The sequence below is a fragment of the Macadamia integrifolia genome, chromosome 7 (genome assembly GCF_013358625.1).
Source record: "Macadamia integrifolia cultivar HAES 741 chromosome 7, SCU_Mint_v3, whole genome shotgun sequence".
Lineage (NCBI taxonomy): Eukaryota > Viridiplantae > Streptophyta > Magnoliopsida > Proteales > Proteaceae > Macadamia > Macadamia integrifolia.
In genome coordinates this window covers 23,045,846-23,060,107 of record NC_056563.1, presented here as the reverse complement: position 1 = coordinate 23,060,107, position 14,262 = coordinate 23,045,846, and the positions used below count along the sequence as shown (strand labels likewise).

At 41.0% G+C, this 14,262-nt stretch overlaps 1 protein-coding gene and 1 long non-coding RNA gene across 2 annotated transcripts in view; one reads left to right on the top strand and one right to left on the bottom strand.

Moving 5' to 3' along the window:
• The window catches only part of LOC122085188, a 4,714-nt gene extending 4,065 nt beyond the window's left edge, over positions 1-649 (bottom strand). Inside the window, exon 1 of the long non-coding RNA XR_006142038.1 lies at positions 95-649. This is a non-coding gene — a long non-coding RNA (uncharacterized LOC122085188). The remainder of the gene's footprint in view (positions 1-94) is intronic.
• LOC122084830 (U-box domain-containing protein 44-like) overlaps positions 1-14,262 on the top strand; it is a 24,126-nt gene extending 9,864 nt beyond the window's left edge. The window contains exons 4-6 of the mRNA XM_042653255.1: positions 7,442-7,748; positions 10,716-11,174; positions 12,953-14,262. Of these exons, the coding sequence (XP_042509189.1) occupies positions 7,442-7,748; positions 10,716-11,174; positions 12,953-14,067 (1,881 nt within the window). The 3' untranslated portion in view covers positions 14,068-14,262. The remainder of the gene's footprint in view (positions 1-7,441; positions 7,749-10,715; positions 11,175-12,952) is intronic.

Genomic DNA, 14,262 nt, shown 5'->3' with positions numbered 1-14,262 from the left:
GGGGTTAACGGAAGTGGATGAAGCAAATAATAAGGCAACAATGGGGGAATGGGAAGGTCAAACAATGGGCTAAAAAGGTTCCTTCATTACCTACCTGCTGTCAGTCTGAGGAGAAAAGAAGCATTCAAGGTCCTCCAAAATAAAAGTGTAGTCCACCTTATTTAATGAAGGAAAAATTCCAGTTTGGTGATTGAATGTTCAGCAGCATTCTGATGAAGATTTTGCAACTGAGTTGATCTCCAATCTGCAATACTCAGTAACCGCAGCAAACCAGAACAGTAATCGATAGAACAGGGAAGTGAAAGAGAGAGAGGGATGAGGAGAAAGAGAGAATAGCGAGAGAGGGGGACTAACGAGAGAGAAAAGAGAAAGAAATCGAGAAAAGAAGGGAAATAGTGAGAGGCGAGAGAGAAATCGTGAGAGAGGGGCGACAACTTTTGGCTTTCTTTCAATAATAATTTTCATTGACTAAAAACGATGGCCAATGGCCTTACACTTAAAGAGAAATAAACTTCCAAAAATAAAAAAAAGATATTTAGAGATTCAATTACTTGAAATGATAAACTACCTAATAAACCAATAGAAAGAAGTCCTAGTTTCCTAATTATTTAAAACAATCAAATAATACTAGAATTAAAGCAAAGTAACAAAAAAATATTTGGTGGGGTCCACAAGATTTGCTGAATGGGAGGACAAAGGGAGGTCGAACCCAGCTCTGGAAAGGATGGTTCGACTCCTCTCTTTCCTTCTTCTCTCTTCCTTCTTCTTTCTTGTTTCTTCTAATCCTCCAACCACAAAGATGGAATGTGTGGTTGGGTCTTTTTCTTCCTTCGGCTGTACACCTTGATGTCCCTATCAACTCTCCCCGGCTTGGAAGAATTCACCTCCGGTGAATTACGGCTCAGGTAGTACTCAAGTAGGTTTGGGTTGAGTTGTTGGATTTCTTGCAATGTGATCTAGGTGTTGTCAATCTCCGGTCGTCCATGCCACTTGACCAAGAACTCTCTAGAACCTCTGGTGCGTGTGGACACAATTTTCTCATCAAGGATTTCCTCAACTTCTTCAGTCCGTCTCGTGACCTTAGACACAAGTGGTAATAAGGTGGGGGGAAGTGGTTGGTTTGGTTCAGTAGTCTCATCAATGGTGAAGGGGAAGTCCTCAAAGTCATCAGATAGAAAGGGGTAATGGTAGAGGTACCATGGTATGGGACAAGGTCTTCAACATTGAAAAAATTACTGATCTCAATGCTAGCTGGAAGGTCAAGAACATACGCATTGGCACCTATCCTCTTGAGTACTTTGAACGGACCTGTGCTACGAGCATACAACTTGCTCGCTTTTCCCCTAAGGAAGCTTTGCGGCTTAATTCTAACCATCACCATATTGCGCTCTTGAAACTATTGTAGCCTTCTGTGCACATCTGCCTTCAACTTATATTGCTCGTTGCTCAGTGGTATCTGTCTTCTTATACCTGCATGTAAATCATGTATATGCTGAGCAAAAGACTTGGCTGACGGGGATGTCCTAGAACTGGACACAACTGGGACAAGGTCTATGGGTGCTCGAGGCTGGTATCTTGAGCAAATCTCAAAGGGGGACAGACCAGTGGTATGGTTCTTAGAACTATTATATGCAAACTCGGCCTGGCTAACGACTCGATCCCAACTGGTAAGGTGTTCTCCTATGAGGCAACGCAACAAGTTTCTTAAACTCCTATTGACAACCTCAGTCTGGCCATCAATCTGAGGGTGGAAAGCTGAAGAGAAGCAGAGCTTAATGCCCATCATCCGCCATAGGGTCCTTTAAAAATGACTGGTGAACTTAACATCCTTATTGGACACTATGGTGAGGGGTAACCCATGGTACTTGACAACCTCGTTAAAGAAAAGTTTGGCTACTATGGACACATCAGAGGTTTTAGAGCATGAGATGAAATGGGCCATCTTCGAGAAGCTATCTACAACCACATAAACAGAATCATGGCCTCTTGAAGTTTTTGGCAGACCAAGCACGAAGTCCATGCTAAGGTTTTGCCAAGGGGAATGGGGAATGGGTAGGGTAGTGTACAAACCTGTGTTTTTCTTTTGTTGTTTGGAAGTTTGGCATGTCCTACATTGACTCACAACTCTAGCAACATCCCTCTTCAGTCCTAGCCAAAAGAATTGGTCCTCAACGAGGGTGATGGTCTTATCTTGACCGAAATGGCCAGCGACTCCCCCAACATGCAATTCCCAGATCAGGAAATCTCGGAGTGAAGTCTTGGGAATGCACAACTTGCTTCCTTTAAAAAGGAAACCCTCCCGGAGTAGGTAGTCTGAGCGACTGACAAGGTTACCTCCACTCAAGGAAGTGAATGGCTCATTAAAGTCAGGACAGACGAAGTACTAGTCCTTGACCCACTCGAATCCTATAACCTTTACACTCATGGTCTGGAGCAACACACTAGCTCTACTTTTAGCATTTGTGCGACTGAGGAACATGTTTACCTGGCTTAGTGCATCTGTAGCGGTATTCTCTACACTAGGTCTATGCTTGATTGCAAAGGTGTACTCTTGGAGTAACTCGACCCACTTAGCATGTCTCTGGTTTAGTTTCTTTTGGGCACTCAGGTATCTCAGAGCCTAGTGATCAGAGAATAGCACGAATTCTTGCAGTAGAAGGTAATGTTGCCAATAGCGCAATGATTGGACAACCGCATAGAATTCTTTGTCGTATGTGGAATATTGTTGCCTTGCTTCATTAAGTTTCTCACTAAAGTAGGCAACATGGTGTCCTTCTTGCCCTAGGGCACCACCTATTCTAATACCAAATGCATCATAGTTTACTTCGAAGACCTTAGAGAAATCTGTGAGGCGTAGGACTGGGGCCTCGGTCATAAGCCTTTTAATCTCATTAAAGGCTTTCGTAGCGTTCTTTGTCCATTGAAACTCCTTTTTTATGCAATCTGTGATAGGAGACATAATGGAACTAAACCAGTAAATGAACCTCCTATAGAAAGTGGCTAAGCCATGAAAGCTTCGTACCTCATGGACATTAGTTGGCTTAGGCCAATCTACGATCGCTCTCACTTTCTTAGGGTCAGTAGATACTCCTTAAGTTGGTATAACAAATCCTAGGAAGATGACTTGATCACTTATGAAGGTGCACTTCTTGAGGTTGACATAGAGTTTCTCTTGTAAGAGCATATGAAAAACCTTCTGTAATTGATCCAAGTGGGAAGACGGGGTCTTATTATAGATGAGGATATCATCAAAGTAAACCACTAGGAACTTGCCAATGAATGGTTGAAGCACTTGATTCATTATCTTCATGAAGGTGCTAGGTGCATTTGACAAGCCAAAAGGCATGACTAACCACTCGAAAAGGCCATCCTTCATTTTGAAGGTTGTCTTCCACTCATCTCTAGGCCTTACCCGAATTTGGTGGTACCAGCTCTTGAGATCAATCTTTAAGAAGATCGATGAGTTGGCCATTATATCCAACATGTCATCAAGCCTTAGGATAGGGAACCTATACTTGACAGTGATCTTATTGATGGTCCTACTATCAACACACATACGCCAGGTGCTATCTTTCTATGGTGTGAGCAAGGCAGGTATTGCACATGGGCTAAGGTTCTCCCTAATGAATCCCTTTTGTAACAATTCATCCACTTGCCGCTTGAGTTCAGCATGTTCTTTGGGATTCATTCGGTAGTGGGTAAGTTCGAGAGAGAGGACCTTAGAACTAAGTCAATAGCGTGCTGGATGTCACGCATAGGCGGTAACTCATCAGGTAGCTCCTCAGGGAATAACCTCTCAAATTCCGGTTGTACTTCTTTAGGAGCCTCAGTAAATAAGCGTGACCTATCGGTATTACTCTGTACGACAACTAGAGCATAAATCACCTCTGACTCTTGGCACTCTCCTTCAAATTGTTGTTAATTTAGAATGTTGAGTGTTTTGGTGGGGGTGTGTTTGGATGTTCTTCCTTTGTGTTCTAGAATCCTTACTTCCTTAGGGGCACTGGGGGTCAGTCTAATCTTCTTCCCTTTGAACTTAAAAACATAGGTGTTAGACTTCCCATAATTGGTGACATCCCGGTCATATAACCAGGGTCTACCTAGGATGATGTGGGCAACATCCATCTTTAGGACATCACACCACAGTCTACACTTGATCCTTATATCTTGCAAAGTATAGGGGAACTAGACACCTTAGATTAACGGGGATGATGGACTGATCTACCCAGGCAACCTTACAAGGCTTGGGGTGGGGTTTAGGTTTGAGGCCTATTAGAGCAACAACGCTCTTAGCGACCACATTCATGTAACTCCCGCTGTCTATAGCGACGTGATAATTCTTACCCTGATGACATGTGTAAATGATGAAAATGTTAGTTCGCCGCCAATCATCACTACTCCTAGGTTGTGAGACCATACATTGCACAACACCGAGCTTGAGGTCACCGGCCTCCTCGGCATCCTCATCAGATATGGTCTCATCTGGTCTATGGTCCTCATACTCATAGTCCTGAAGACCCTCTTGGTCACCTTCTTCAGGAGTCTGCTCTTCTACATAAAGATTCCTATTGGGACACTCTTTGGAGAAGTGACCAAACCCGCGACACTTGAAGCACTGTTGTTGCCCACTACTCTTGGGTGCTTCTCCCAAAATTCCTTTACCCCTGTTGTCAAATTGACGCTGTGGTGCAGCAGGGGGTTTTGGGAATCCAGTTGAGCCTTGGGGTGGTTTTCTAAATTGGGACTCCCTAGCTTGGAAGCTCTTCCTCTGAGAATAAGTTCTCATAGAGGATTCTACCTCAAGGGCTATCCTGAAGGCCTGTAGAACGTCTCGCACTAGGTGGGGTGCCATACGAGACTGAATTTCGGAGTTGAGCCTAGTAAGGAATTTGGATAGTGCCTGCTCAACATCGTCCTGAATACGGCTTCTAATTTTCAATTCATTGAACTTGCTCATATATTCGGTCACAGTCAACTTTCCTTGTTTTAGGATATTCATTTCATTCAACAACTGGAGCCTATAAGTGATAGGAAAAATTTCCTCTTGAGCCTCTCTTGCATTTCTACCCAAGTGGTGATTGGCTTAAGTCCTAGGTGGTCCTCTTGGTACTCTAGGTCTATCCAAAAGTCCTAGGCAGCTCCGACAAGCTTGAACTTAGCAAATCGGTAGCGGACTTCCTCTAGCATATCGTAAAAATCGAAGTACCTATCCATCTGCTTAATCAAATCCAGAAGGATCCTAACATCAATCTGACCATCATAGGTAGGGGCATCTACCTTAATCATCCGTCTGACATCAAAGCCCCTATCATGATGCTTATAACCCTCATCATCTCCATATTGGGTATGGTGTCTTGGCGGTGGTCCTCGACCCCTACCCTGACCTTTGCCACGCCTTAGGCCTTGGAAGGTCTCCCCTATCTGGTCATAACCATCAATGTGGTTATTCTCGTTCATTTCCTCAGGGTTAAGTTCTCTGTCCTTAGGTTCAGTGCCAGTTGTGTTACGGCCTTGCTGTCCATCAGGGTTTTGGGCACTTGTCTCGAGGGTAGCCAACTTATCGGTAAGGGTTTGGAGATGGGCAGCCTGTGCCTCATGTACAGCTTGGTTGGGTTGGAGGGTAGCTTGGATGGCTTTCATGAATTCAGCCAATTGCTCAGGTTGGGTGGAAGTGCTAGGAGGGTCAAACATAATTTGGTATGCTCTACCACTGCGAGTGGACATAAGGAGATGGGCAGCCAAGGTACGGTTGCCACCAAAGACTCAAGGTCTACTCAGAATCTCCAGTTGAGACAGGTAGTTAGCCCTCTCAATCTTGAGGTCATAAATCTCCCTCTCAAGTATGTGCTTTTGGAGGTAATAACGTCTAATGCTATTTGGTCCCCCCAATCTAAGGAAGAAAAGGGTGCCTTCCAACTTATGGTAACTCTCTCTTAACTCAGACTCAACTACGGACAGATTGTGATGGAGACTAGACCTCTAAAGGTAAGACATGTAAACAATGGTCAACAGTACCTAATTACCTTAAACCTAGACAAAACCATCGCTCTGATACCAAGATGATGTAGGGGGTTCTTAGGTGATTAGGTTTCCTACAAGATTAGCTAACTAGGTAGGGTAAACTTAAGGGACTTGGGTTGGACAAGATAAGAGAAACTCAGCAAACAAGATTGACATGCAAAATAAAGTGAGACTAATGAGCAATGTAACAATGAGCAATAATAGTTTCAGAAGAAAAACACATAAAACTCACTCAAGCGTTAAGGGGGAATATGTGGTAGGGAACATAGCGGCAAGCAAAGTTAGGTTCTAACACTAGCCTATTAAGCACCCAAGATAGATAAGAATCCCATGTTATATGTTCCAAAACCAGTCATGCTTGTATTAAGAAAATCAGCAACTTCTAAGGTGAAACAGTGGGCAAATAAAGGTCAAACAATGGGCTAAAAAGGGGGGGTTTAACGGAAGTGGATGAAGCAAATAATAAGGTAACAATGGGGGAATGGGAAGGTTCAGTTCCTTCATTACCTACCTGCTGTCCAAGTCTGAGGAGAAAAGAAGCATTTATGGGCCTCAAAAATAAAAATGCAGTCCACCTTATTTAATGAAGGAAAAATTCCAGTTTGGTGACTGAATGTTCAGCAGCATTCCGATGAAGATTTTGCAACTGAGTTGATCTCCAATCTGCAATACTCAGTAACCGCAGCAAACCAGAACAGTAATTGATAGAACAGGGAAGTGAAAGAGAGAGAGGGATGAGGAGAAAGAGAGAATAGCGAGAGAGGGGGACTAACGAGAGAGAAAAGAGAGAAAGAAATCGAGAAAAGAAGGGAAATAGTGAGAGGCGAGAGAGAGAAATCGTGAGAGAGGGGCAACAACTTTTGGCTTTCTTTCAATAATAATTTTCATTGACTAAAAACGATGGCCAATGGCATTACACTTAAAGAGAAATAAACTTCCAAAAATAAAAAAAAATGATATTTAGAAACTCAATTACTTGAAATAATAAACTACCTAATAAACCAATAGAAAGAAGTCCTAGTTTCCTAATTATTTAAAACAATCAAATAATACTAGAATTAAAGCAAAGTAACAAAAAAATATTTGGTGGGGTCCACAAGATCTTCTGAATGGGAGGACAAAGAGGGTCGAACCCAGCGCTGGAAAGGCTGGTTCGACTCCTCTCTTTCCTTCTTCTTTCTTTTTCTTTCTTCCTTCTTCTTTCTTGTTTCTTCTAATCCTCCAACTACAAAGATGGAATGTGTGGTTGGGTCTTCTTCTTCCTCCGGCTGTACACCTTGATGTCCCCATCAATATAGTTTCTACGATTTAGTTATAATCAACTTAAAATCCCTCCTGAAATTATTTAATCATATTAGTTTTTATAATTATAGTAAGATTACCATTTCTTATTATAGAAGTTTTGATGCATCATTTTTAGGAAGAAATGCTTGAAGAAGGGACTACTAGGTTGGCTATACATAGTCTTATTGGGAGCTCAGAGAAAGAGAAAGAGTATGCTGTGAAGTTATTACTTGAATTCTCCAGTGATGAAGCTTATTGTGCAAAAATGACATCGGAGAAAGGAGCTCTGGTTCTTCTCTCCAGCATGGCTGGAAATCTGGAGTACCCTGCAATATCTAACATAGCAGAGGAGATCTTAAAGCGGATGGAAAAGGTGGAGGAAAATGTTCAGCATTTAGCAGCAGCAGGAAGATTTGAGCCTTTACTTACTCGACTATGTCATGGTATGTTTTGTGGTAATTTTTGTATATTTATGCGTTAGAAACACATGTAAACTCGTATTTTATGCACAATCTAAGTAAATTTTAACAATTTTGGGCTCAATGTTGTAACTCAAATGCTTGAACATACTGCATGAAACCATTAGATCATGGCTCAAGTCCAGTCCCTGCAGCCCCCCAGATAATTTTTTTTTTTAAATGAAAAGGAATGCCCTAAAAAACCAGAAAGAGGAAAAGTCTCACCTTGAATGTTTGAAATTTTTCTGCTGTCTGGAAATATTATTTGCACGTGTCAAAACACATCTCCAAACATACGTTTTAGTGATTGTATTGCTTGATGATGGCATGCCATATATCCTATGGTGATGCATCAATGAGACATAGGTGCACACTCCAATCCTCTTCTGTGCTGTTTATCCAGTTAGATGACCTAATCTTAGGCCAACATCTACGTGTAGGATTGAGGATGCTAGTCTAATGACTATGTGAACAAGAAGAGGGTTGGGGAGGGGGGATACTGACCTTACTTTATCAAAAATAGGACCGAAATTGGAGTGGTTAGAATTGACAATAGAGAGATACCGCAAAGTGATACCCTTTTGATACCTAGATTTCAACATAAATAGAGGAGAAACTGAGGAAGATGTTACACATGAATTGGCCACGGAAGATGAAGTGGAGAGGTGCTTGTGGGGGTAGTGTGATTGACACATCCCATTAAAACTCAGTGCAAATTTCTTAGGACAGCTTAAGACCATCAATAAATGGAGCTGAATGTTCTGCAGGAAAGCAACAACATATAAATAATATTAATGTAGCTGAGGTGAGAAAGTCGTTTGAGGTAGCATGACCATGTTCAACGGAGGCCTTTCGATGATCCAGTATAGACTATGGATGAGTGACTTAATTCAGATTTAAGGATCTAGAAGAGCTAGGGGCAGACATAAAATAACCTTTGGAGAAGTGGTGAGGAAAGACATGCATAGCTTAGGCCTTTTATCAAGTATGACGTCGAAGAGTGATGATTGGAGGGCTAGGATCCATGTAGCCGACCCAATTTAGTTGGGATAAGGCTGAGTTATTGTTGTTCTAAGATCAGAAAAAGATAAAAGAAGAAATGAACACATTAGAGGTAATTTAAGAGTAGCTCCAATACATGTTAAGTTGAGAGAAAGTCATTCTAGGTGGCATGGACATATGGAAGAAAGGTCTCTAAATGCACCAGTAAAGAAAAGTGATGTGGTTCAGATTGGAGGGGCTAGAAGAACAATGGAAAGCCTTAATGACAGGGAGAAATTATGTTAAAAGACATAAACAGCTTAAGATTAAATGAAAAAGATCGCCTAATTAGAGTTTAATGTAGAAACATAGATTTAGGGATTAAGATTGGATGAGCCAGGTCTGATCCAGTTGACTCACTGATCCATTTGATAACTCCCTTGAAATAGGTCCATTCCTGCCTGGGTTCAGGCTGAGTCAGCTGAGTTATGACCAAGTTGTCTCGGAATCGTATCCGATCCCCAAGTCTGAGCCTGAAATCCTTGGTGGGAAAACAGGATTCGTGTATCTCATTTGGCACAAGGCTCAGTTGAGTTGAGTTGAGTTTAGTACTGATTTTGCAGCTATATATAAGAATAATAAGGTTGCGTACCCTTCCCCCTCCCAGAACCTGCAGTGGTGGGAGCCTTGTGCACTATCTTGCTCCTTTTTATATAAGAATAGCAAGGTTCCTGTTGTAATATGGGTGTAAATATGGGTATAAGGGTAAACTGTCCATAGGGGTGTTATAGTACTTGTACCTATATATCACTTATTATAAATAAAGTGGGGCTGTCATATTGACAGACCAAGCATTCCTCCAAATTTTAGTTTGAACAGGATTTCGACCTTGTTCAAACTGAAATATACCGTCGAGATCTGTGAAATGTGATCAAAATTTGGTCCACTTTGCAGGTCAACTCAAAATAGCCATTTCGGAGGCTAAATGATGGAATTTTCCCTGAACTTCTTGTTTTCCCTACCATGTTTACAGATGTTACATTCATTAGATTGGGGGAAAAAACCCCATAGTTGTAGTTTGGCTTCAGACCTGAGGTTGCTAGTATATGTTGTAGCCTATTGTATCCTTTTCCTTATTTAGCCTATTCTACACTTAATTTAGTCCTATAACATACACCATTCAATAAAAATGAAGTATGCAATAGGAATGAATAACCATAAATTGGAAATCATTGCACAAGTTTGACCATTTCAAGCAAAATGTGGCATTTTATATAAGACATTGTACCGTTTCGGTTTCAGTCATTTTGTTGAAATTTTGACTGAAACCTTTAAAACTGTCAAAGTCACTAGTGGTTTTCGACCTGGCCAAAACTGAGATAACCGTTTTGACTGAAATTTCGAACTATGAAGAATACTATAAGTAGAAATCCAGTAATGCTTGCTCTGGAAGTAGCTGTTTATTTACGTGTTTATAATGGTAAGGCTACGAATGTTTGTTAGCCTTACTTTGCATTCTTTATTGAGCTCCTCTAACTATTATATGTTTAAAATCTTAAGTAAGAAAAAGAAAAATTATCATGTCTATATGCATACCTTAATATAATGTATGGGAGCTATGTGAGAGTTCCACCTTTTCCTTTTCACTTACCCTCTTAATTTTTCTGTATGTTTACTTGTTTAGAATGAAAAGCCTATGAAAATTTCGTTCACCCATACTTCAGGTTCTTAATTAAGCTCTTCGAACTGTTAAATATAAAAAAAGAAGTAAAGATGTCACATGTATATGCACACCGTAATATTATAAATGGACAAACTTTTTGAGAGTTCAACTCTCTCTCTCTCTCTCTCGCTCGTTTCCTTCCCTGACACCCAAGTAATCTAGCTAAACTTCTGTCGTCTGACACAGTTTGCATTCTTTGCTTTATCCTGCATCATTTTAACTCAAACCTGCGGTTTTCTCTTATGTAGGTACCAGTGATGTTAGAATGGAGATGGCATCATTGGTGGGGAGGATGACTTTGACAAATAGTGGTAAAGAACAAATTGCAAGGCAAGGCGCTAAGATATTTGTTGAGATGCTATTAAAGCCAGAGGAAAGAACACCAAGCTTGAAAGCATTGTATAATTTATCGACCTTGGATGATAACGCTACTATCCTCGTTGATTCTGCAGTATTTCCTGCTCTTACTCAGATTCTTTTTGGAGATGCGCCATCAGATTTGAAAGAATTGGCAGCATTGACATTAGCAAATGTAGTCTCACAACCTGGACACTGGGAATTAGCATCTGCTGACAAAGATGGAGAGTCAATGCAGTCAGAAACCATTGTCTGTAGTCTTTTGGGGCTTCTATCTGTTGGATCCCCAAAATGTCAAGTTGCAATTCTCCAGATCCTTAACGGAATTGCATCCTCTCCTCAAGCATCAGGTATGGTTCTTGATTCCTTATTAAGTATTTATTTCTTTTCCACAGACCTTGCTGAAGAAGAGCACTGGACATATGAATAGTCTGGTTGGGGGACCAAGGGTACTGGAATTGGGGTCTTTCTCCATGATATTTCTTCGACTTGAATGGTCCTTCTACATATTTTAGCCTTTCAACTTAAAATCCACTGGTTTTCGATTCCATGATTTTTTTCCATTTCTTCTGTTGTTTACATTCTCAATAGTTGTAATGGATGTTTTAACCATCAGTGACTACATTATAATGATTAGACTGTCACTGTTACATGTCATTAATGACACAGAAATAATGGTTTTTTTTTTTACTATATGATAACTTTTGATCTTCATGGTAAAATCCATTCAGGTTTTGAAAGAATCTCATCAGATGAAGTCTGATTTGTTTTGGCTTGCACTTATTATAATTTGATCACATTGACAGCCTTCTAGCAATTTTCAGCCTAATTGATAAGTTTTTATTTTTAAGAATTGAGTTCTTTAAGGAAAGAAGGTCTTAACCTATTACTTATTTTTTTTGAAGGAAAAAAAATTCTTAACTCTTAGCTGCATCTTCAGAGCTCTTAGCAGTATCAATAGAAGTTATGGGATCACTAGTAGATTATGGCAGTTCATGTTCTGGGACATTTTGGGGGGTCAAGTTAAATAAATGAGAGAGGCTATATCCGGTGTCCAGGGTGCACAACAGTTCTTAGATCATCACCCTCTAAACCAATTTTTCAAAGATGAGAGAAATGTGATAACCTCTCCATCTTGATCCTGTTTTCTTTACCTTTCTGTTGCCTTTTGTATGTTCTCAACACTCTTTCCTTCCTTGACTCTTGAAAATTATCTACCTCCCCCACCTTAGTAGGGTTGACCCTTTTGAAGGCTCCATTTACTTGTAGGTTGAGATTTTCTTGACTGCATATCCTGCATTACTATCATCTGTATGCTAGAAGCTACTAGATTCTTCCGATTGTACCTTAGATTATTTTGGTTGGTGGGGAAACTCATTCCTGGGTCCATCGGGTACTGGAGGGTTGGTTGTTTATTAGAAGAGGGACTTCAGGGCAGTTGTTGTGGTGGTAAATCTTATTTGGCCTCAATGATGGTCCCTTACCTTTGGGATCAATCAAGATGAGATTCTTCTATAATAGATCAGTAACAACTAACTGTAGGGATATGTGGCAGTTCTCATCTTATTATGGAGGCTTGCAGTGGATGTTGGAGTTAAAACTCCAATTGGGTGAGGCAGCAAGCAGCAAAAGATGGGATTCTGAGGGATTTTTAATAGGAAAATCAATGATATGTGCATAAAAAATGACCCATGCACGGTCAGAATCTTAAAACTACAGTAGAAACCACATATCTATATAAGGGAGACCAATTTGAAGGCCCAGATGGCCATGCGACTGCAATAATTTTACCACTACTTAAAAGCTTGAGGTTATAACTGGAAATACCTCCAAAGTGTATAGGCCCAACTCCAAGGTCCCTGTTAACCGATTATGGGACTATTCCAGCAATAAGATGCAGCATTATACATCTACTTACAATGCATCCATATCAGAGACAAAAACTTTACAGATTGTACCTCCTGGAAGTGCATTTTGTTACTGATATCTATAATTGCTATTAACTACTGCAGAAAATTCTGAGACAACATTCTTTAGCCGCAAAAAAGACATTTCCGTCATATTGAAAAATCATTTTTGTAGTACTCACTTCTAGTATATACATACTAACTAGAGCTTTTTCATGCAGAGTCTGTGGCTGCTCATATAAAATCAGGTAATGGCATCGCGGCTATTATACCATTTCTTGAACACCCAGAAGTTGGCCATAGGATTTATGCTTGCAGGCTGACAAGAATACTCTCTGAAAGGGTGGGTTCAGTTCTAGCTAATGAGCTGAAACGTTCCAACAAGCTTCAGTTGTTCAAAGACAAGCTTTTGGACAACCAGTGCAATGATGCAGAGAGATCAGAGGCAGCATGTGTACTTGCTAACCTTCCCCTCTCAGATGACGAGGTTAAAACAGTATTGGGACCTGGTCTTGTGAGATGGGCCGTCACTGCTCTCAAAGAGCAGTGTCATCTCTCTAGCGGGAGGACCTCTCGGCCCGCATCAAGCATGATGGAAGGGTTTCTTGGCCTTCTGCTGCATTATGCAAGAAGCCATGATCCAGCAATCCTGAATATGGTTAGAGAGTATCGACTTTTGACCATATTCTGTGAGCAGCTTGGCTACCCATCACAGCCAAGGGTGAAGCAGAGAGCTGCCCTTGGGTTGAAGTACTTGTCTGAGTCTGGAAGGATACTTGCGGCAGCCAGTGATTTGGAACCTCCACCTCCCAATGGGTTCTGTTTATGTTTGACATCCATTTCTGGAAGAGGACCTAAGATCCCTGCAGAGTGCCCGATTCACAATGCCCTATGTGCGGAGGACAGTCAGTTTTGCTTGCTCAAGGGAAATTGCATCAAGCCCCTATTAGATACTCTGGCAGATGAAGATACCAATGTTCAGATTGCAGCAGTGGAAGCTCTTTCCACCCTTGTATCAGATAATCCATATTATCTCAAGAGGGCAATTGATGAACTTGAACAGCTAAGTGTCATTGATGCTGTGATCACTTTGTTCACAGAGGTCCGACCAGGGGAGCTTCAAGAAAGGACAATTTGGATGGTAGAGAGGGCCTTGAGAGTAGACAGTCACACCCAGCGACACTCGCTCAATCAAGCTCTTATCCGGGCTTTGGTGGAAGCCTTCAAGCATGGTAATGCCAATGCAAAGAGGCATGCTCAGGAAGCTCTAACCAACTTAAAGCAGATATCCGGGGTCAGTGGAAAGAACTCGAATCAATCTCGAGGATGCAGATGAGGTACCTACCATTGATAAAGATGCACTGATCTGCTGTATCCATGTTGTATTATTCCAATTGATTTAAAATCATTACCATGTATAAAATAAAGTTTTGATGCTTAATTTTTCAGTTGTTGTGAATAAGGGTGTTAATTGGTTCGGTTTCAGTGTAGAAGGTTCGATTCGATTTGGTGCAAGATTTTTTAGGTAAAA